General features: G+C 40.0%; 1 protein-coding gene across 1 annotated transcript in view; it reads left to right on the forward strand.

Annotated features, from left to right (window-relative positions):
* Positions 1-1,084: 1,084 nt before the first annotated feature.
* Positions 1,085-24,983, forward strand: part of LOC126187801 (TP53-binding protein 1-like) — a 352,433-nt gene continuing 328,534 nt past the window's right edge. Inside the window, exon 1 of the mRNA XM_049929085.1 lies at positions 1,085-1,598. Coding sequence (XP_049785042.1) covers positions 1,363-1,598 — 236 coding nt within the window. The 5' untranslated portion in view covers positions 1,085-1,362. The remainder of the gene's footprint in view (positions 1,599-24,983) is intronic.

Raw genomic sequence — 24,983 nt, forward strand, 5'->3', positions numbered from 1 at the left:
TATAGTGTAATTGGGGACCTTACAAAGAAATGAATTGACGCTTTCTCTAAAGTTTCCAGTTACATCAAGAGACGAGTCTGGTGGGTGATAGAAGACTCCAATTATCGTCTTATGCCCACACCTGATACTGAGTCTTGCCTAAACAATCTCACATGCAGCTTCAATTTCGATCTTGGTGGATTTGTGTTTTTTGTCTACTGTGATTAATAAACTATACTGGCAGAACTAAAGCGGTGAGTACCGGGCGTGAGTCGTGCTTCGGTAGCTCCGATGGTAGAGCACTTGCCCGCGAAAGGCACAGGTCCCGAGTTCGAGTCTCGGTTGGGCACACAGTTTTAATCTGCCAGGAAGTTTCATATCAGCGCACACTCCGCTGCAGAGTGAAAATCTCATTCTGGACATTATCCCCATTTCCCACTTGCCTATCCATTCGATATACACTTAAATTTTCTCCAAGGATCTCACTGTGGTCAGTTTCAAGTTTCAACCAGCTTTCTGTACGTAGCATTATGTGAGCTTCACTGCTTTTCATGAGCGCTTTAAAGTCTGGCACTTTGTTACGAATCTTTCGGCAGTTTACGATTAGGATTTTAATACTCTCACCTGTGGGAGACGTTTCTTTCGATCTTACAATGACAGTTCCGAGTTTCCTACTGCTGTCCTTATCTGGATTGGATGGAGAGTCGCATAATCTAAGAAACACTTGTGTGCACCCTACACACAGTCAGCTACCTGGTTGGCAGCCTCTGATGTGTAGCGCACACCTGACCTATTTAGGGGGACCCCACATTTCTCGACCCCATGACGCAAGTCCAGGAAGTTGCAGCCTAGTTTGTCACAGAACTTTCGAAGTATCTGGTTCAGTCTTTCCCTCGAGTCATAACCAAAGGGCCACGATCAATTCTGGGGACAGTGCCGCAAATTTTCACGGTTACGTGACTGTGACGTTCCGACAAGTGTAAATTCACCTTGCTTCGACCATCCAATATCAATGGTCGAAGTTCGTAGATCATTTTGTGTATCCTTGGAGTGTAGCAAGGATGTTATTTTGGTGTGTAGTTTACTTTGCAAAGACAATCATGAGTGTTTTGTTTTCACACGTGTTTACCCGGGAAGGAGTAGAACTTGTGTGAATATAGGAATGTATGAATTTAAGTAAATAGGAAATATGCTGCTGTAAATCGGTGAAAACTCCGAATGTGTATGTTAGAATATTTTTTACCGAACGCATTTGACATTCTGTATTTGTGAATTATTTGTTTTCGAAGTTACCGGTAAACTTGTCCGGGCAACAACCCGGCGAGAACCGTTATTCCGTGTGAGTTACAGTTCCTCGCTCGAGTTTCATCGAGTAGTTTTGTTATGGAGCCTTCGGCAGATGTTGCGCAGCTTGTAGGTAGTAATGGTTTCGACAGTGCAGACACAAGTAGCGGTGCAATTGGAAATGAGTGCGTGAAAGTGTTAAGTGAAGCACAGGCAGCTGTTGAAACAGAAAATCAGTGCCAAATGAAACCTGTTCCTCTTGAAATTGCAACTGACAACGAAGGAAAAGTGGAAGTGAGTGATGATATACGTGGAAACGACGGCGAAATTACCAGGTCAGTCAGCTGCTTGCGAAACCATTAAATTTGACGTATTATTATTAGGAGTAAAATGTTTATTATTGCAAACTTTTTAGAAAAGCTCAAAAGCAAAGTTATATGTTGTATTTATGACTTGGGTTTAGCAGCCGGACGGAAGGATAGAGGAATCACCTGTAGCGGCTTTAAAAACATAGAGTTGACTGGTGTATTTGGAGTTTTATTTCGTATAATGGATGGATTTTTATTGGCAACGTTAGAGTTAATTTATTAACAACAAAACTTGTTTTTAAGAAAATGCGTTTTAGTCTCCATCATGTTTATTACATTTGAGGAAATATTGATACAAAAGTATGCTGACTGTAATCCTTATAGTGCATGAAAGTGTACACAATAGTGAGAAGGGGTGATAATATCAGATGATACATCTTAGTCATCAGCCTGGATTGATTGATTCATTAGGTGTGTAAGCCTGGATTATACATAACGTTCCTTTCAAAAAGGGAGATATTGGGATGTTATGGCCCTGCATAGTGATTTACTCAAGTAATTTTTGGGGCTGCAGATGTTCATACTAATAAAGATTCAAGAGCATGACATACTGTGGTGGTAAATGAAAATAAAGAAGTTAATGTAATGTAGTAATTATCTTAATAGGTTTCTTGCCATTATGTTTTGCTTGGATTACCACAAACAGGAGTACAGATGTATAGAAGTTAGTTAGTTTCTTGTTCCATGTTAATTTGGACCATAAATCATAATGATGTGAAGTGAGTCATGTTACATGATTCACATGACAAATTAATCTGTAAAAATGGCTACATGCCTTTTTTTATAAGTTTTGTTGGATTAAAAAGAAAGATGCAGATGTGAGTTGGTATTTCCTCCCACCACCTCTTACATATTACAATAATGGTAATCTTCTACAGCATAGAAGAAGTTGCCAAAGAGAAACTTTTTCAGTTTGTTTTCAAATTTTCGTTGCTGTCTGTCAGACATTGTTTGTCACTGCCAAGTTACCAGAAATTTCAGCTGCAGCATTGTGCACCCCTTTCTTGACTAAAGACAGCGTTAATTTGGAGTAATGATGTAATTTCTTTCTTCTGGCATAGTAATTATTTACGTCATTGTTCCTTGTGAAGTGCAGTGGATTGTTCACAGCAAACTTCATGAGGGTTGTTTGGCAGTAGAGACATCCCAACAACCACCACCACCAAACAGTGAGGTCATCAGTATAGGGAAGGATGGGGAAGGAAGTCTGCCATGCCCTTTCGCAGGAACCATCCCAGCATTTGCCTCGAGTTATTTAGGGAAATCACGGAAAACCTAAATCAGGATGGCCAGATGTGGGTTTGAACCATCGTCCTTCCGAATGCGAGTCCAGTGTGTTGAACACTGCGCCACCTCGCTCAGTCAAACTTCATGAGGGCATAAATATACTGTGAAGCAGTAGTCAAAGTGCCCATTTGCTTAAACCAGTGTCTACAAAATAATTGTGGATGAGCACCAAATATTATACTTACAACATTTTTTGAGCAATGAGGACGTTCTTCTTTAAGGTTAGAAAATGTATCGACTTACTTATTTGTCCCTCCACAAGATTTACAACAATGCTAAGTGCAAACATGGCAGAACTAATATTATGAGAGTTCCAAAATGTGCTTTTACCAGTTTAAATTCACAGCAATACGGACATCCTTTTTTCTTTTCCATCCTATTTGTCATTTCCTCAGCATGTGTTACACACACTATTGGTATCATAGGTCTGTCTCTAGATGTGCAGACTTCAATATGTCATTTCTTTTAAAAACTGACATTGAGACCAGTCACAGAAAACCCATCAGACACTTTGGAGAGCATTATTAAATACCATTTTTTCTGTTACTGTATGTATACTTTGATTCATTGCGATTCTATTGTCATCTACAAAATGAACTGATTGTGATGGTTCTATATTAGACAGGATAATTGTTTACATATGTGAGGAACAGTGGATGACCCAAGGTTGAGGCCTGGGGACACCATACATGATTTCTCTCCAGCAAGAAGAATCTCCCAATTACCTTCCTTACATTATGATGTACAACAGTCTGCATTCTGTTGGTGAGACATAGCAATCACCAGTCAGTACACGACGAGGGAAATCAGACCATGTTCAGAGTGAAATTTTCACTCTCAAAATTTTGTCAGTAAATTGTCGAAGTGTTGGTTCCTGAATTTACTGCCGTCAAGGAAGTTCTCATGCTCAGATTATTCTTGGGACCGAGAGCTGACTGAAATCCGAAATGGAAAGCCGTGAGATATTTAGTAAGTCATGGAATGTGTATTGGAAAGACAGAGTGGAGGCTGTAGGTTGGCTATATCATCAGTTCCATAATACCTCAGTTTATCTAGGAGAATATCATGATTCACAAGGTCAAATGCCTTAGCTAGGTCACAGAAAATACTAACCAGTACTGCTTTGTTGTTTTAATGCATTTAGGATTGGCTATTGAATATGTAAATGGCATTCTCAGTAGAGCAACTCTTGAAAACCAAACTTTAATTTATTGAGGTTATTATTTTTGCTCAGGTGAGATACTGTTCTACACACATTTGCCTTTTCCTTTCACAAGATACTTGAAGCTGGGCAGTAGTTTGAGGTATTCTGATGAACACTTACCAGTCAATACACAGCACGGGACATCAGACCATGTTCAGAGTAAAGACACTTTGACTGTCAGAATCTTATCAGTAAATTGTCAAAATATTCGTAACAAAGTTCCTGAATTTACTGCTCTTGAGGAAGTTCTCATGCTCAAATTATTCTTGGGATCAAAAGCTGGCTGAAATCCAAAGTGGAAAGCCCTGAGATCTTTAGCGAGTCATGGAATGTATATTGGAAAGACAGATTAGAGGCCGTATGAGGGGGACTGTTTGTTGCAGTTGACAAAACCCTTCTCTCTATTGAGGTCAAAGTTGAGTGTGACAGTGAAGTTATCTAGTTGCCTATAACTGGTCTAATTGAAATCAAGTTAATTGTTGGATGTTTTTACCAGACAGTGTATTCTGCTGTGACAGTTCTAGAGTCATTCAAAGAATGGCTGTGATCAGTAGCATGTAAATAACTGATCATGCACTACTAGTTTGAGGTGGCTTTAATCTATGGTGTACAAACAGATAGTCATGTAAAGTACTTTTCAACACATTTTCTGAGAACTGTCATGAGCAACTAAATGGAAATGTCATATACCTTCTAACTACAAATAGGCAACTATGGCTATGAAAGTTAGTAAATCAATTAAGAAGGCTAGGAGAGTGTTTCTTCTAGATAGAGCAGATAAACATTTGTTAGCATCTCATCTCAACAGTGAATTGACATCACTTAGTTCTAGTAAGATGGGCATAGAGGAATTATGGGCTAAGTTTAAGCAGATTATAAATCACGGTCTGCAGAATGATGTGCCTAGTAAGTGGAATAAGAATGGAAAAGACCCACTATGGTTTAATAACAAGATAGGGGGGAAAAGCTGAGGAAGCAAAGACTGTTGCACTGTCAGTTCAAAAGAGAACACCCAAATGACGACAAGCAAAGGTTAGTAAAGATTCATGTGTCTGTGAAAAGATCTATGCACAAAATGTACAAATAATACCACCATCCTAGCTTAGCAAAAGATCTGGCAGAGAACCCGAGAAAATTCTGGTCCTCTGTATAATTGTTAGGTAGGTGGTCCTGTGTATAATTGCTAGGTAGGTCTAAGGCTTCCATCCAATCTCCTGTTGACCAGCCTGGTATGGCAATTGAAGATAGCAAAACGAAAGCTGAATTTCACATACAAGAAATCGTTCACACAAGAGAATCGTACAAACATATTATCGTTTGGCTATCGAACACGCTGCCATGTGAACAACATAGTAATAAGCATCCCTTGTGTAGAGAAACAACTGAAGGAGTTGAAAACAAATAAGTCACCAGGTGCAGGTGGAATCCCAATTTGGTTTTTCAAAAAGTACTATTTGGCATTGGCACCTTACTTAAAGCTTAAATTTATCATGAATCTCCTGCCCAGCGCCAAGTCCCAGGTGACTGGAGAAAAGTGCAGGTGACTCCTTTGTATAAGAAGGGCAAAAGATCAGACCCCCAAAATTACAAATCAATATTCTTAACATCGGTTTGCTGCAGAATCCTTGAACATATAGTCAGTTCGAATATAATAAATTTTCTTGAGACTGAGATGCTGATGTCCGTGAATCAGCATGGTTTTAGAAACCATTGCTCATGCAAAACTCAGCTTACTCTTTTCCCATATGATATATTGTGAACTGTGTTTAGAGGGCAATGGGTAGCTTCTATATTTCTGTGTTTGTGGAAAGCGTTTGACACGGTGCCCAACTGCAGGCTGTTAAAGGAAGTAGGCGTATGAGCTTATGGAATAGGTTCACAGGTATGTGAGTGGCTCGAAGACTTCTTAAGTTATAGAACAGTATATTGTCACCGATGGTGAGTGTTCATCAGAGACAAGGGTATCGTCAGGAGTGCACCAGGGAAGTGTGATAAAGTGTGATAGGGCCGCTATTGTTCTCTATATACATAAATGATTTGGCAAGCAGGGTTGGCAGCAATCTGCAGTTGTTTGCTGATGATGCTTTGGTGTATGGCAAGTTGAATGATTGTAGGAGGATACAAGATGACTTAGACAAAATTTCTAGTTGGTGTGATGAATGGCAGCTGTCACCAAATGTAAAAAAAAAGTAAGTTAATGCAGATGAGTAGTAAAAAGAAACCCGTAATGTTTGGATACAGCACTAGTATTAGTAGCATTATGATTGTGGTAGTAAAGGTGAATGATTGACTCCAGTTTATTGAAAGAATCTTAAGAAAATGTGGTTCATCTGTAAAGGAGAAAGCATATAGGACACTAGTACAACCTGTTCTTGAGTGATGCTCAAGTGTTTGGGATCCATACCAAGTTGGATTAAAGGGAGATATTGAAGCAATTCAGAGATGGGCTGCTGGATTTGTTACTGGTAGGTTCAGACAACATGCAAGTGTTATGGAGATGCTTCGAAAAATCAAAAGGGAATCACTGGAGGGATGGCGATGTTTGTTTTGAGGAACACTATTGAGAAAATCTAAAGAACTCCGACATTTGAAGCTGATTGCAGAATTATTCTGTTGCCTCCAGCAGACATTGAATTTACGGGCCATGAAGATAAGATACGAGAAATTAGGGCTTATACAGAGTCATATAGACAGTTGTTTATTCCAACTTCCTTTTTGCGAGTGGAACAGGAAAGGAAATTACTAGTAGCGGTAGGTGGATCGTGGAGCATTGATGTAGATGAAGATGCCCTCTAGTGACCTACGATTCTTAGTGTGGCTATTTAATGCTCTTTCTCATTAGCTTATGTGGAAACGTGTTTTCAAATAGTGATAGGCATAGTCAATATCAATTCAGGCAGGCTAGGAAAAAATCTTACCTTCATAGTCTGTCTCAGATGTTATTGAATTTAGCATACGTTAAAACGAAGGACTAAGTAAGGAATACATATTTTTTGTTTATCCAAAAAAATTTCTGCTCCGAGATACAGCCCTCCCAAGATGACACTGCGAATACCATTTTGAAGATGCAAATATGGAAAAAAATTTAAAATGCTTTATCTCTGGAAAAGTTCCAGATTTTTTTAAAGATAATTGATTTATGATTACAAAGAAATCCTCCATTTGGACTTATCTGTCAATGTTCTTTTACTATAGTGTTCTGGACTTTTTCTATAATTTATGGATTTTATTTCTTTTCTTTTTTTTTCTTTTTTTAAGTGCCAATCCAGAATTATTTTTTTTTCCTTCTTCCTCCCCTGTTGATTAGTACCATATAGTTCTACATTCACTGAAAAGGAGAGATTCTGCTTTTAGGTTGAACAGGTTTTATAAACAATTGAAATTTTTTCCATTCATAAAACCTGTTTTATTGCCACATTATCACATAACACGTTCATAAAAATCAAAACCTAGCCTTATTTAACATAATTTTAGTTTTGAAAGATGAATAAGAGACTCATTTTTCAAGCATTTTAAATGGTTCCAAAATATATGTGAAAGGTCCAAAACTTATAGGTTTTAATTTATACAATTTATGTGCACTCTGTTTCATACTGGAATTAGCCAGGTCAATGAACTAAACATGTGTTCCACTGCTTCAGTACCTTCCTTTGATATAGAGTAATACCTTCCTGTTGAACCAATATGAACTGGAGCACTTACTATCTTCAAAACATTGTGAACAGGAAGTGAGCACTGATGGAGTTGTTGCTGTCCTTCAGCTGGTCCATGTGGTCGCATAAAGTTCACTACAGTTTTGCTTAACTCATAACCAGTGTCTGTAATCTCTGCAATCCACCAGTCACAGTCATACACGCACGCCACAAACATCCCCCTTCTCAGGTTGTGAATCTGAATATTATCCTGCTGTTTATGAGGTGTTGGCTGAACGAACGGAATTTCTTCTTTCTTGCTCTTTAAAGTTCTTGCAATATGAGTTCGCCCATCACTGTGAGTCCAGAAATGTGTCTTCTGAATTCCCTTCACAGGAGTACTTTGTTGGATCATTCTTCTTTTTTCTGCTCATGGAATTCTTCGATTTCCTCTTTGGACAAAAGTATGAGAGCTGTGGGTGTGTAAGATTTCATGACTCTTGTAAAATCCTCAGCATTCTGAATTGCAGCTGTATTTAGTTTGGAAAGATTATATTTTGTAGCATGGGGCTTCAGCAGGCCGCCTACACCATCACAAGGCCCCTTCCCATGACCAGTAGCGCACTGTATCCTCAGTCAGTTGGCACAAGTCACACAAAGAGCTGGTAACGATTTTTAAAATGACCAGGAGCACCATCAGAAATAATAATGATCTTCTCTGCATGTGTATGCAGTTGAAGAATTTTGCGCATTGCTATGTCTTCCAGGCCAAGTGTCTGTAAAGACAGCCCTCCCTTTCTAGAGCAGTTACCACATTCTTGAAACAAACAAATCTCTCGCTTTACATCACAGACTACTAATTATTTCACATGCCCAGCCAAGGTGTCATATGTCATGTGCTCCAGTAAGTTCTTCAAAATTACCACACAAAGTTCAAAATTCGCCCAGTACACATATAAACAGACATCTCTAGATGGGTGTGGAACTACCCACTTAGGTCGTAGTGCATAAAATTTTGATCTTCCAATATGTGGAGTTGTATAATTGCTCTTATGAATTGCAAAATTTTCTTTAATGCTTTGTTGGCACTCTGGCAAGAACAGTCCCATTTGTCTTCCAGATGAAATGACTGCACTATTTGAACTTGACCTGCTTTTACAGGATGACCATAATAGGGATCTGGTCTTCCAAAGACTCCTTTTACTGACCTCACGTTTCTTGATTTGTCCACCACATACTTTCATACTGATGGAATGTGGTTCAAAATTGTTTTCTTTGAAAATATAGGACGCACAATATTCAACAGCTGAATTGATATTTGTGAGAAATTCCTGGCAAGAGGTACAAGAGTGCTTTGGTTCATTTTCTTCTGAAGATGGAATCTCTGGTTTGAAGAGTGTGGTCAGTTTTGTTGTAGTGTATTCATCCATAGCTTATTAATTTTTCTGTGCTTTCTTGATGCATAGAGCTTATGACTTGACTCCATCGACCACAGTTCCTTAACAGGACTAAAACCTACCTCTGTAGTTGACTGATTCAGGGTATTTAATTCTTCGTCTATTGATGCAAGATCTGCATCATCTACACCATGGGAGGCTTCACCTTGTTCAGATACTATCATTGTTGTTGTTCTGTCAAAACATTTAGAAGACAAAAAGTCATCCCTGGAAACATCTTCACTTTGAAACAAAGTCTTCAAATGAGAACAGTTACTCCCAACCTGAACAAAGTCTATTTTTTGTCTGTCTTATATGTCTCTCTTTTGTGGATATACAAGTAGCACGCTTGACTCTACTGTGGCCCCAGTCAGAAGACATTTCAAACAGTCCTTTTCACAAAACACACTGGAGCTGTGTCAACTGGCAAATTCCTTACAAAAACACAGAACTCACAGGATGGTCTCAGATTTCTTAGAAGCCTCTTCAGTAAACAAATTAGCACTGAACAACTACAATACAGAAACCTGCAATGAACAACCATGACAAAGAAACTGGCAGAAAGTACAACAAAGTGTTAAGAGATATCTGGAACAATCAAAGTGAAAAGAAATAACTGCAATAAAGAAAGTGATAAGACATAACTGCAACAAAAACAATAGAAATAAACATTGTAACAAAGAAATTAGTAAGAAAAAACTTCAGTGAAGACATACATTACCCTTGAAAGTTAAAAATAAAGTTATTATTATTATTAATAAACCCTGTCCAACGTAAAAGTGAGAGCTCTCCTTTACACAGAATATAGTGCTACAAGGTAATAATCAACAGAAAAAAATCTAACTTTTCTGGATTGTCATTTTTTAAAAAAAATATTTTTTTCTGTAAATTATAAAAAAGTTCAAAAGGCAACAGAAGAACTTTGACAGATATGTCCAAACGGAGGATACCATTTGTAATGATAAGGCAATCATCTTTCAAATAAAAAAAATTCGAATAAAATATCTAGAACCGTTACAGAGTCAAAAAAATTTCTGACATTCGCTTCTTCAAAATGGTGTTTACAGTGTCATCTTTGGAGACCTGTAGCTTGGGGCATGAATTTTGTTCCGAGAAAACAAAAAAATATGTGTTTCTTACTTACTCCTGAATTTTAACATACGCTAAATTCGATAACATCTGAGACTGTGAAGGTAACCCCCCTGCCTGAAATGATATGTATTACCATTACGTATGTTACCATTTGGTTCATTATAAATTTCATCCCCAGTCATATCTTGTAAACTGTTCTTATAAACGTTTGTTCTGGAGCGAATTATTTTGACTGATTTCCAGTTAGAAATATGAATACTGTAAGACCCTATGGTAGTTATCCTAACTCTGTATTATTATGAGATGGATTATTTCTTACTGTGTATATACAGTTATTTTCTTGCTTTTGAGTTTCATCAAAGAAAACATTATCCATTAGGGTCCTATTGCCTTTATCCACTGGTGTTGGTAAGTTAATTACTGCAATTAAATTGTAGGATCTAAATAGGGTTTCCAAATTATTTTTCCTATCAGGATCCTTTAGAAAACTTCAACAGATAAATTGTAATTGGATAGATAAAAAAATCTATGCACCAAGTGGTGACAACACCCACCTAAAAGAAGGGTTTTAATTATGCAAGCTTATGGAACCACTGGCTGCTTCTTCTGGCAGAATGGTTCAAGGTTAAGGAGGAGGTTTGAAGGAAAAGGACTGGAGAGCTCTAGGAAAAGGGTCAGATTTCAGAAAAGTCACCCAAAACTGCGGGTCAGGGGAGACTTACCAGTCAGAATGAGAAGGAAAGACTTGAGCACCTTTTCATCTTCACTATTTTGAAACACAGCTCTTCTAATGAACAAGTGGTCGTAACTTTTAAGGTATGCATTTTAGAGTACATGTTTACTGGACATTTTTTCTTGTTTTGGTCCATACTACCACTTACCAAAATATGGAAAGCAAAGAGCTTGCAGTAAAAGGTTTCACAGTATCTAAGATCGAGGGTTGCTCATAGCTCTTAAGAGGTGAGTTTTAGAGCACATTTTTACTTGACGTTTTTGTTTCAAATGGTCATTCCTGTCATATCCCTGAATATTGACCATCACTTCTGAAACACCCTGTAGAAGTAGGAAAATCTCTAGTGAGAGGGTAAATATTGGTGATGGGTGTTACGAACCTCTTATCAATGGAAACAGCTAATTACAGCATATAAAAGCAAAGATGAAGAAATTATTGCAATTGTTTTATGGGAGAGAGGAGAAGAACTGGCATGTCCACGTGGAGCTGCCTCAGTTTTCAAGTTGGACTGCTCAATTATTGGTATGCTACACAGAATACTTCCTGTCTTCTACACATAAGACACCACAAACTCACCTTGGGGCTAACAACTCTTTAGTGAGTACATGTTTGGCGAACATCAGCCCCCAAGCCATTGCAGTGCTTTTTCCTGTCTTTTGCTGAAATTCTACTCTCTGACTACATTTTTTCTCAGGCTTATTCTCTAGTACATGTTTGCTGCTGACAACCTAGCTTGCTTGCTTGCTTACTTTTTCCACTTTTGATCCATTTATTTTACACTACGGTAACTTATTATTGGTTCTCGTATCTGCGTTTGAGGGCCACATTTTCAAAGTTTAATTTAGTATGTGTGGGCCATGTGGGGAAGGTAGCCCAAATGAGCATGATAGCCATTCCATGTGGAGTGGGAGTGACGTACCAATAGGATCGTAGCCTCCCTGACTGCACAAGGATTGCACTATTGATCAAGGTTGAGAAAAATGTAGGTATTTTTAAGAAACCCAAACCAGTTGGTTAAATTGGGTTTTGTTGTTTTTTTAATTTATTTTACAAAATTTTTTGTTGGCAGTTGAATAGTTCAATTTAAATTCTTGTGAATAATTTATTCAAAACACTAACTCGTTCTTACAGATAAATGAAAATATTGAGAAACTAAACAGCAAGGTTTGGTATACGAGGGCTATTCAGAAAGTAGGGAATGTTTTTGTCTGACGTTGCTAGGTGCACGTCGATCGCATATATTTTGGTATTTGTGTGCTCGGCAGCTCAGTCGACATCCATCAATGACAGTGGGAACGTCTCTGTGTGTCTGGTTTTTTCAACATTTGAATTTGAAATGTGTGCTGCAATCAAAAATCCCGCCAGTTGTGAGGTGCGATCTGTGATAATTTTTATTGGCAAAAAACCTAAAACCTATAGAAATTTATCGTGAACTGGGCGAAGTGTACGGAAACAATGTAATGAGTGAATGTTCCATCCGGACATGGTGCATTCGGTTTCAAAATGGCCAAACCAGCGTTCATGATGAAGAGAAGAGTGGACGCCCGAGCATTGTGACTCTCGAACGTGGAGCAACCATAAATTCTGCCCGGTGCTGTCAAACTCTGCACAGCCTTAGAAGAGCAGTTCAAAACAAATGCTGACGTCCAAACGTTTGTTTTTGCTCGACAATGCCCGACCTCACACGACCAAACACCCTAAAGAACTTAATTCATTCAAATGGGAAATTTTCCCTCATCGGCTCTGCAGCCCCGATCTTGCACCAAGCGACTTCCTCTTGTTTCCGAAGATGAAGAACTGGCTTGTAATGTAGCACTTTGACGATGACGTGGAACTCCAGGCGGGTGTGACTCACATGCAAAAGGCAGGATTTTACGACGAAGGTCTTCAAAGCGTGTCCACTGCTATGATAAGTGCCTCAGTGTGTTTGGTGACTATGTGGCAAAGTAGTATGTCATTTGCCCTTTCAGATGTATATAATAAAATGTATTTATTGTAATCAGTTTTTTTTAATGTAAAAACATTCCCTACTTTCTGAATAGCCCTTGTATTAAATTTTCTTACATCAGCAGTCAAAGCCTTGCACCATCAACCACATGGCTGGTTAAAGGAAAAGAATGGTTTTATGCCGCAACTCCCAATTTCTGCTATGACGAGATTCTCAGCATCATTGCCTACGCACTTTTATCGGTAATTGTTCTAAATATGTAGAAATTGTAGCAGAGCACTCTGAGGAAGTTCCTACTACAATTAGCAAGATCTTAAGTACCATTATAATATAGAAAGATGCCACTCATCTTCTCCAGCAATTATCAGAGGTTTGTATTAAATTTTCTTACATCAGCAGTCAAAGCCTTCTTCAACCAGGCAGCACAAATACTGCACAAGCTGTCAAACCAAAGACCTTTTAGAAAATCTTCATATGGAACACTATAAGAATGTATTTAAGAAATGAAAGGAACAAGTATTAGTCTTTCATTATCTTGCTTATTTATTAGACCCATGATACGGAGGGACAAAATTGACTCCTGAGTAAGAAGAAAGTACAGAAAGCTGGCTCATGGAGACACATGTAGAGTAGATTGCAAGAGCCATATCATCCAAGATTATTCATTCTGATTCTTTTCCTGCAACCACAGTAGGTTTCTGATGTACTGTAACTGTAATAGTTCCATCCAAACAAATCGTGGAAGCCATGGAGCTGACAATAGCAAAATATAATTTTCAATGCGATAGGGTCTGCAGCTGAAATGAATTTTTTGAATGATTTCTTGAAGCCTTCAACTGCCATTTTCTTTATTTCCTGTATGATTGTACAATGTTGGCTTTAGGCCATTTTCAAGTAGTTTATGGATGATTTGTTTGGTAACAGATTATGTCATGTACATCGTTGCTCCTAAAATAGCATAAACACCTCGAACTAATTTATGAGCATAAGATGATGTCATAGGAGCCGATGTATATGATATAATCTGTCCAAAAAAAACAAAAAAAACCATAACATACTTGAAAATGGCCTAAAGCCAAAATTGTACTCCTTGCTAGCCTCCCGCAAGGACTCTGTTCTTCTCTGCCGGCTACACATTGGTCACATCTGGCTGACGCACGGTCATCTCTTGCACCGAGGACCCACCTCTCTGTTGCTGTGAATCAGTGTTGACAGTGGTCCACATCTTGTTGGCCTGTCCGCTTTTAACTGTGCTCCGGCAGACGTGTGCGCTGCGTGATACGCTCCCTGCACTTTTAATGGATGACGCTGCAATGGCAGGCCTAGTTTTGCATTTTATTTGTGCAGGGGGGCTTTTACCGCTTGATCTAAGGCCCCCCCCCCCTTTCCGTCTGGCGTTTGGCCTGCGGCTTTAGATTGGGGTTTTTAGTGTGGCTCTCGGTGGTTGGCTTTTCCTTTTTTTGTTTCCATGGTCGGCCAACCACTGTCACACACTGTGTGCTTTTAATTCCTTTTGTCTGTGTCTTTCGTGTTCTGTGTCATCCCTTGTCATCCTCGTTGCTTGTCTTTTATCCCTTGTGGGTGCTTCATGGTCGTGGAAAAAGGGACTTGATGACCTTTGCAGTCTGATCCCGTCAACCCCCACAAACCAACCAACGAACCAAAATTGTACAATCATACAGGAAATAAAGAAAATAGCAGCTCAAGGCTTCAAGAAATCATTCAAAATAAAAAGAAAGGCAAAATAAGAAAAGCTTAGCAACATGATTTATTACTTTTGTGAAAAACCTCATTTCTTGTCATCCTAGCACTGCATCCACTGGCAAATCTTCTCTGTCTGTTGGCTTGTTTGATTAAGATTAAAAAATAATGTAGGAGAGAAGAGAGTCAAGAAATTAGTGAAGATCTATAGAAATTTCTACATGTTTCCAAAAAGAACTAAATAGAGCTTTACAGTTATTATGATTCTACAAGTTGTAGGTGTTTCTTTTGGAGTGTGAATGTTATTCAACTGTGTTTCTTAAACTATAAGAAAAACTAAAGCATAAGATTAATAAAATAAATTCTTGTGTCCATAAATAGTTGCTTTCATTAAATATTATGGCTCAACATTTATTATGTTAATTAAATTTTCGTACTTAAATGTAGTTGCACTTTATTGGGCCATTGAAAGGCTTTTAAAAGATTTCTTCTTTTTTTAAATAACACTCTTTTTTTGGGGAGGGGGGGGGGAAGGGGGATCTATTGATGCTCGAGCAGTTAGGTGGCCTTCACTCTTGGTCGATGGCACCCATAGGGAGGGCTCGTGTTTCAAGTAGGTGGTATTATGATGGATACTCAGCATCTTGAAAGTATGAGTTACCAGCAGGTGGCCATTAGGCTCCAGTAGGCTGTTACAACCTTAGGAACTTCACCTCCTTGACCACAGAATAGTAGGAAAACTAAACCAAGTGTTGCGCAGACACTTACTCCCCACAGTTTCTAATTTTTATCCAAACGTGTGGAAGGTCCTTCCTCTCTACTAAGCCATTGTTGTTTTTGGATAATATTGAAAAAATATTTGACAAACTCTCTTCTCATAGTAAATTATGAAGTGGTTCCATCTAAATTAAGATGGCGAATCCTACCCAGTCCTGGGCGTTACTGTCTTGTAAACAACTTGGTGATGTATCTCTTGCCATAATATCTCAGAAAAATCCAAATATATTACAGGGATTAATATTCACTGGCTTCTAAGGCTGTCGATAGATGAAGAACTATATGAGCACTTGAAGAGGTGCAGTATCCACTGCATATATTGTGTACAGTTAGCCCCAGCAGACAACAAGGTTGACACTGATGCATTCACCCTCACTTTTTAGCGGGATTCGCTTCTGTAGAAGAATTGTGGTTTACCATTACATTGTGAAATGACGTTTCTCACCCCTGAGATGGCACTTAAAATACTAACGCTTTGTGCATATGTCTTTCCAGTGTTTGCATGATCCGATTTGAGAATGTAGCTAGCCACTTTACAAAAATTCACCTGTGTGCTACCAGTTGTCTATGTCATTTGTGAAAGTGTAGTAATCTGATCAAAGAATACAAAATCCAGGAACTAAGGGTCACATATGGCTTCCTGTATTGTGAAGCTTGGAAAAAATACTACATATCTCCAATCCAAGACAACCCCCATTGTTAAATAAGGGATTACAGAAAAACATATACACACATATTATATTTATTTTGGAAAGCTACACATGGTTACATTATTGCAGATAAAGGAGACAATAAAAGTACCGGTACACAGAAAATAAAATCGGATAAAAACCTCCCTTAGCAGGTACAGATGCCACTGTATCTTCCTCATTGAAATAGTCCACAGAATCTGCCAAGCCACTGTCACTGACATGATTATCATGCATTTCTTCCCGTAGTAGATCATCTTCACTCCCATATTACGCATTTGTTACACAACACTCCCTAAAGCCTTTCACATCTGATGCAGTCGATATGTGTGTTCAAGCAGTCTCGATCCATTCTGCAATTAGAGATACTGAAGGCTTTATGAGCTCCCCACTAGGGGTTGGGCTTGACAACCTTGAAGTAACCAATTGCTGTACAGCTGCTTATTCACCACAACATCTAACACTTATAGTTGCAAAGTCATGCCCTTTGGATTGACAACAAGATCCATGTTTAGTTTCAGGGTTTCTGCCTTCACTGCTGGTGCCAGATGCTGCTTGAAAGCAGCAAGGACAACATCCCTCGATTCTTTAGAAGAGCACTTGGCCTCATGCTCCAGACTCTACAAAGCCAGTCTTTAACAGGCTCATTGGGCATCCATCCTTTTCCATTGCAAATGCGCATGACAAGGTGCAGCAGCTTTTCCTATGGGGTAGTTTAACGATGGAGGATGACATAGGGTAGCATCTTTGTTCCATTGGCATGCACACACATCATGATGATGATTCACCATTTGTTATTGCCCGTAGTATGGAGCAATACATTTTTGGTGCCTTTCTTTACAACTGTTGTACTGGATGGTATGTCGAAATGAGCAGGAGCCTTGTCAGTGTTTCTGATTTGCCATTAGAGATAAGCATGTTACTTTCCCAGTGTTATAATGTGTCACTGATACTTGACCAACTTCACCACATATTATGCTGGAAAACACTGAGCAAGGGATGTTCGGTGTCCAGCACAAGTCCATCATGTCGCATCATCTTTCTGCCCCATCCAGAGCTGGCTTTAAGTTGCACGCTGTCTTCCTGTGCCTATTCATGTGCTGTTTCATATGACATTGCAGAAAATTGCCATTTCTTCTTTGCGTTTCTCACTCAGAAATGCAACTACTTCCATTTCAGTATTTTTGAAACATCCACTTTGTGGGTCACTGAAATTTTTCCTACTCAGCTTTGCATTTTTCAGACACCCATTGTCCTTTTGCCACCTCTGAACATTGGCTTCTGTGACATCCCACTTGCTCGAAGCTACAAAATTGATTGTTGTTTGTGCATGCTGAATAACCATGATTTGGAAATTTGCATCATATTAATGCCTGGACCCTTTTGAAAAATTTGATGTTAAATCACATTGTCCCACACTACGATCCATAATATGATTTACTATGCAGTTTTGAAGTGGGATCTCCAAAGTTAAACAACAACTGATAGAAAATATTTGCTGCAACAAACACTTTCTCTATCCTACAATAATGCTGGAAGTGCGTGCATACATTCAAGGTTAAAGTGGTGGGCATGGTGGAGTGTAGAGTAACAACTTAAGGGAAGCTTGAGGTTCTATTTGGTAAAGAAAAGGAGAACTCCACACCATGTTCTGCTAATGCAACGTGACCCCCTACATCTGGGCACAAAATTTCAGGTAAATACCTCATCTTGGATTCGAAGATGAATGGTATGAGCATTTATTTTAAGTCTCAGTGATATTGAGTTTTGCCACTAGCATGGCGAGATTGTCATCTGCACCTGGAATATTTACTCCCTCGATGTCTATCTCTGGTAATTGTGTAAATAAACTTGACTGTGGGAGTGATAGACCCTCCCCTCTTGTGGTTCCTGGGACACCATCTTCGAGAACTGCTCCCAAATCTGACCAGAAGCAGCATCTTCCTCTGTCATCTTTTGGTGGGTTTCTCCCCCGGAAATCTACATGTTGGTGATATGACACCAACTTTGAGGTTGAACTACATGACACTTCAAACTACAGCAAAAGTGTTGTGTAATGTAGACCAGATAAAAATTCCCAAGGTGAAACTGAAATCTCTGAGTTGGCGCAAGAAGCATTGTTGATGTGCAGAATCCACGTAATCATGTTATGTTCAGCAGCACAAAACTTCCAGAGCATGGTGAACCAGGTTTCCTTCGCCTAAACATATGGCGCTGTGTCCCCAACCCAGTGCACTGTTTCAAATGCCAGAACTTTGGGCTCACCACTTTAAGATGCAAAGGAGAAGCCACTTGTTGCAAATGTGGTGAGGCCCTCCACAAAGGAGTTCATTGTTCATCTCCTCCAAAGTGTGTAAATTGCCCTGAGGATCACTTTGTCTGGAGTAGGAACTATAGTCTCTTCTTTGAGGAAGGGAATATACAGGAGATTAAACCAATAAAGCACATCCTGTAAGATGAGGCCAAAAAATCTATACAGCTGTGCTAAACCCCATATTCATTACCTCCTTTGCTGCAGTTCTTAAACAGCCATTTCAGAAAACTGATGATGCTACACAAACTGAGGTTGCTCTTGTCAGCACTAGTACCAGCATTCGGCAATCCATTTGTGCTGCTGCAGTTTCTTTGCAGCCAATACCTCCCCCCAGAATATCAGAAAATGGTGTGGTTGCCGATAATGTGGCGTTCTCTTCCCTACCAAAGGTTCAGTCTGGTGCACCTTCCAGCACTGCCACTGTCACTGTAGTGGTTGTGACTCCAAAGCCTCCCCAGGCCAAAAAATTAGAGGCAAAGCATCAGTGACTGATGGCAATGGGTAGTAAGCAGTCTGACGATATCTCTCACATTCATCTTCAGACACGATGGACCTTGGTGCTGGCCTGGGGCATCATCTTGCCCCACAACTGAGCTTTCACCTATTGTTGGCTACTCTCCCTGGCAGTGAGACAGGTTGACAGTGCTACCCCCATGGTAAATGGCTCCCGTACTAAGTGGAACATTAATGAGTTCAGGACACATGTGGAGAAACTGAAACTCCGAACACAGGAGCAACTCTTGTGCTTTAGTTTGCAGGAAACACATTGTAAAGTATATGATGCCCCAGTATTATAGGGCTATAGCGTCCATCGCAAGGACTGAGGAAAGGGCCAAGGGAGGAGTAGTTCTGTTTGTCATCACTCCTCTGCTTTCTTCTTTGCTACTAACCTTCAAGCTGTTGCAGTTGAAATTCACGTGTGTCAGGGAATCACTGTTTGCTTGCTGTGTTTACCTGCACAAGATGCGATAGACTCTGAGGCTCTCAAATACCTTACAGAGCAACTCCCCCAACAATTTCTCCTACTTGAAGACTTCAATACCCACTATGTATTGGGGGGCTTGATCTCTACTTGCCCTTGCTGTCAGATTTTGGAGAGCCTCATGACGTCTTATGAGCTGTGCATCCACAACACAGGCACTCCCTCTCATTTCTGAGCTGCTACTGAGTCATCCTCAGCCAGTGATCTCTCTTCCTGCTCTCCAGACCTTACAGACTCTGTTCATTGGGAAAGCACTGATGATCTTCATTCCAGTGACCATTTCCCACTCCGGTTTCATCTACTGGGTGGAGCTCTCTTTGAAAGGACACAGCCATGAGAGTTGATTAGCAAAACTGTGTTTGAACACTGTGACAGCATCCAGAAATTGGTGACTGCATCACACGAGTAATACACTATGCTGCTGTATTTTCCATTCCAAAGTCCTCAGGTCATCTTAAGAGACAACCTGTCCCTGGCTCGACTGATAAGTGCTGTTCAGTAATCTAAGTCAGGTGTGCAGCTCTGTGACAGTTTTAAGTGCCACACATTGGAAAATTTCACTTTTTGAATGGCAAGGACCAAGGCTTGGTACACCATTAAGGAGAGCAAGAAAAGCTCGTGGCAAGTGTTCCTGGACTCTATCAACCATTCCACCTGCTCTACAACTATATGGGAAACCAACTGGAGAATTTCCAATTAAGGCAGTTGGTTACCTATACTGGCATTGTTGAAATAATACAACAGTAACAAGTCGTCAGTTTCAACTTACAGTGAAGAGGTTGGGGAAGTGGGCTGCATTTTCTGCAGGTGTGTGTGTGTGTGTGTGTTTTAATTCATTTTAATCATTCCCGTTGTGTATGTGAGACGCCATTCTCCTTTTTAAAGACACTGTGAGATGTTTTAATCCAAAAACCATTGTATTAAGGATCTGAAGGCAAGGGCCCAGAAGGTACTGAATATCTTGAAGTGTCTTGAGGAGTGGAGAGGGCACATCTGCTCCAGCTTTATAGGGCCTATGATCGATTAAACTGGATTGTGAATGCACCCTCTATTGCTCAGCGAGGCCTTCTTACCTGAAGATCATTGAGACTATACACTATGATGGGGTCAGGGTGGCCATGGACACTTGCAGAACCAGCCTCATACCTAGCCTCTTTCCAGAGGCTGGTAAACCGCGACTTGGCGTTTGGTGGCATCTCCTCATAGTGTGTCAGACATGTACATTCCTTGCAACTCCCACTTCCCCAGCATACCATACCGTTGCTCGTTCAGCTATGGAACACCTGTTTACCAATCGTCCACTGGCAATGAGGCCATTTGGGATCAATGCAAAATGTGCATTGGAATCACTTGGTGTAGGACACATACAGGTTCAAATTTGGGGATTTCCCTGACTGCCACATTGGTTACTGCAGAGGCCCAAAGTAATTTTAGATTTAGTTCAGTACAGGAAAGACTGCACTTTTGTTTATGCTTTTAACATGATATTTTTGGACATATTAAATGAGCATCATGACTGTGTAGCCTTATTCATGGGTGGTCAAAATTTGGATTTCGTTGGCTGCTCTGCTAGTTTCTCTGATTGTGTACTCAAGATTTGGTTGCCTCCAGACTTCACTGTATCCGATGTCAAATTATCTGCGATCTTGAGTGTGCTGAAACAGGTGAGTTGTGTCTTGTCTGCTCAATTCCCCGTCTGTTATGATTCTCTGAGTCCCCTTCAGTCTGTGCAACACTTGTATCCTGTTGATAAAGTATTCCAGGACACTCTACAAAGACATATGTCTTGATCCTCAATTACTTCAGTGTGCCATCCCCCTGCATATTATATCTCTGTTGTTGAGGTTGAGAGTCGTGCACTGATGGAAGAAGAGTGGCTGGAAGTGACATACATTAAGCTGCACATAGTCAAGTTATCAGTGTCACTGTGGTGTACCTCCTTTCAGCCATGCATACGGGATGTGGTTCTCCTTACTTGTCTTCATAGACCACAGACTTTTGAACCATGGTTTCTTGCTCTGGTGAGAGGACCCTCCAGTGTGTAGTACTTGTGGTGTACAGATCACTGTGCGCCACACTTTACTAGACTGCATTTTTTTTTTCAGACCAGAGGGCAGTGGCAGATTTACTGACAGACCTGCACTATGTTTTAAGAGACATACAAGTGAATGTGGTTAGAGTTTGAAGATTTTGTGATACGCCTGACTTGTTTCCCAAAATTTTAGGGATATGTTCTTAATGTGTTTTGTAAGTGGTCAGCCAGTCACATTTCCCTTTGCTGTTATTTTAGCTATTTTCTCATATTTCTTGTTTTTATTTCACTTTTAACGCCTATAAGATTTTTCACAGATTGGCCCACCCTGGTTTTTGTAACTGGTCAACTAGTCACATTTCTCTGTGCTGTTATTTTAGCTTCTTTGCAGTGTCTTTGTGTTTAAATCCCATGTATAGCACCTTCCACCCATTCTCCATTGTCTTATGGTGTCTGAGATGAAGTGATTTTGTGGGTCAGTGTGAGTAAGGTGGGAGTGAGTGTTGGAGCATCATTTTGTATACTTATTCCCCATGCTGTCAAAACGTTGTTAGTCCTTTTATCAACATTCATTTCTTTTCGTATTTAGGAGGGTGCTGATAAACTCGCTGTTGAATTTTTGACAAAAAGCAGATTTCAGAGTACCTGACAGCTCAACACAAAAGTTTTGTCTCAAGTACAGATAGTGTTGAGGATAAGTGGACAAAATTCAAAACCGTCGTACATTATGCGTTAGATGAGTATGTGCCAAGCAAGATCGTAAGAGATGGAAAAGAGCCACCGTGGTACAACAACAGAGTTAGAAAACTGCTGCGGAAGCAAAGGGAACTTCACAGCAAACATAAACATAGCCAAAGCCTTGCAGACAAACAAAAATTACGCGAAGCGAAATGTAGTGTGAGGGGGGCTATGCGAGAGGCGTTCAATGAATTCGAAAGTAAAGTTCTATGTACTGACTTGGCAGAAAATCCTAAGAAATTTTGGTCTTATGTCAAAGCGGTAGGTGGATCAAAACAAAATGTCCAGACACTCTGTGACCAAAATGGTACTGAAACAGAGGATGACAGACTAAAGGCCGAAATACTGAATGTCTTTTTCCGGGGTTGTTTCACAGAGGAAGATTGCACTGTAGTTCCTTCTCTAGATTGTCGCACAGATGACAAAATGGTAGATATCGAAGTAGACGACAGAGGGATAGAGAAACAATTAAAATCGCTCAAAAGAGGAAAGGCCTCTGGACCTGATGGGATACCAGTTCAATTTTACACAGAGTACGCGAAGGAACTTGCCCCCCTTCTTGCAGCGGTGTACTGTAGGTCTCTAGACGAGCGTAGGGTTCCAAAGGATTGGGAAAGGGCACAGGTCATCCCCTTTTTCAAGAAGGGACGTCGAACAGATGTGCAGAACTATAGACCTATATCTCTAACGTCGATCAGTTGTAGAATTTTGGAACACTTATTGTGTTCGAGTATAATGACTTTTCTGGAGACTAGGAATCTACTCTGTAGGAATCAGCATGGGTTTCGAAAAAGACGTTCATGTGAAACCCAGCTCGCGCTATTCGTCCACGAGACTCAGAGGGCCATAGACACGGGTTCACAGGTAGATGCCGTGTTTCTTGACTTCCGCAAGGCGTTCGATAGTCTCTACAGTCGTTTAATGAACAAAGTAAGAGCATATGGACTATCAGACCAATTGTGTGATTGGATTGAGGAGTTCCTAGATAACAGGACGCAGCATGTTATTCTCAATGGAGAGAAGTCTTCCGAAGTAAGTGATTTCAGGTGTGCCGCAGGGGAGTGTCATAGGACCGTTGCTATTCACAATATACATAAATGACCTGGTGGATGACATCGGAAGTTCACTGAGGCTTTTTGCAGATGATGCTGTGGTGTATCGAGAGGTTGTAACAATGGAAAATTGTACTGAAATGCAGGAGGATCTGCAGCGAATTGAAGCATGGTGCAGGGAATGGCAATTGAATCTCAATGTAGACAAGTGTAATGTGCTGCGAATACACAGAAAGATAGATCCTTTATCATTTAGCTACAAAATAGCAGGTCAGCAACTGGAAGCAGTTAATACCATAAATTATCTGGGAGTACGCATTAGCAGTGATTTAAAATGGAATGATCATATAATGTTGATCGTCGGTAAAGCAGATGCCAGACTGAGATTCATTGGAAGAATCCTAAGGAAATGCAATCCGAAAACAAAGGAAGTAGGTTACAGTACGCTTGTTCCCCCACTGCTTGAATACTGCTCAGCAGTGTGGGATCCGTACCAGATAGGGTTGAAACAAGACAGAGAGAAGATCCAACGGAGAGCAGCGCGCTTCGTTACAGGATCATTTAGTAATCGCGAAAGCGTTACGGAGATGATAAACTCCAGTGGAAGACTCTGCAGGAGAGGCGCTCAGTAGCTCGGTACGGGCTTTTGTCAAAGTTTCGAGAACATACCTTCACCGAAGAGTCAAGCAGTATATTGCTCCCTCCTACGTATATTTCGCGAAGAGACCATGAGGATAAAATCAGAGAGATTAGAGCCCACACAGAGGCATACCGACAATCCTTCTTTCCATGAACAATACAAGACTGGAATAGAAGGGAGAACCGATAGAGGTACTGAAGGTACCCTCCGCCACACACAGTCAGGTGGCTTGCGGAGTATGGATGTAGATGTAGATGTAGAATACCACTAAACACTTAAGCACACACAAACATGATCTTGGGGTGTCACCTATTCTCCTGGTCCCTTCATGCCTAACCAGGACACCCTCAATATGATGATCCAATGGAACTGCAATGTATATTACTGTCACTTGCCAGAACTACAACAATTAATTTCCCATTGTTCTGTGATTTGTATTGCTGCCCAAGAACCCCATTTCATTGATGACCATTCCACAACTCTTTGAGGTTCTGCGCATTTGTTGGAACTATACTATTCCTGAGACAGCAGATGCAGGTGTCTCTGTATTGGTTCACATAGAGGTCATCAGCGAGTGTATTTCCCTCTTTGCTGTGTTGGGAGCAATAGGGTGCAAATGCAAACTGCCCCAGTTATCACCATTTGTAATGTTTATTTGCCTTCTGGTGGGGCAGTTACTTAGCTTGAGATGAGCACCTTAAACTGAAATTGACATCTGTATTGTGGTTTGCATTTTTCATACGCATTCTCATACTTATTTTATAATTTGTATTTATTATCATGAATAATAATTAGATTTTGTTATTTGAGTTGTAACTATGCATACCTACACACAACCTGTTGGTTCTTCTGGCAATTTTTGATTGGCACTGAGAATTAAAGACAGTTGTTCGTGTACTGATGGCTTCAAATGGTGACAAACATTTTATTATGTTTTACATTTTTAATTCTGGCGAGTTACAATTCGTGATGAGGATGTGAAGCTTTGTGCTAAGGTACACTTCTTAATAAACATGTTCTCTTATATTTTACTTTTCTTGTGTCCAGTTGTTTTTAAATTAATTTATGTTTATAAATTTTCAACAAAAGAATATG

Source organism: Schistocerca cancellata, chromosome 5 (genome assembly GCF_023864275.1).
Source record: "Schistocerca cancellata isolate TAMUIC-IGC-003103 chromosome 5, iqSchCanc2.1, whole genome shotgun sequence".
NCBI classification, from domain to species: Eukaryota; Metazoa; Arthropoda; class Insecta; order Orthoptera; family Acrididae; genus Schistocerca; species Schistocerca cancellata.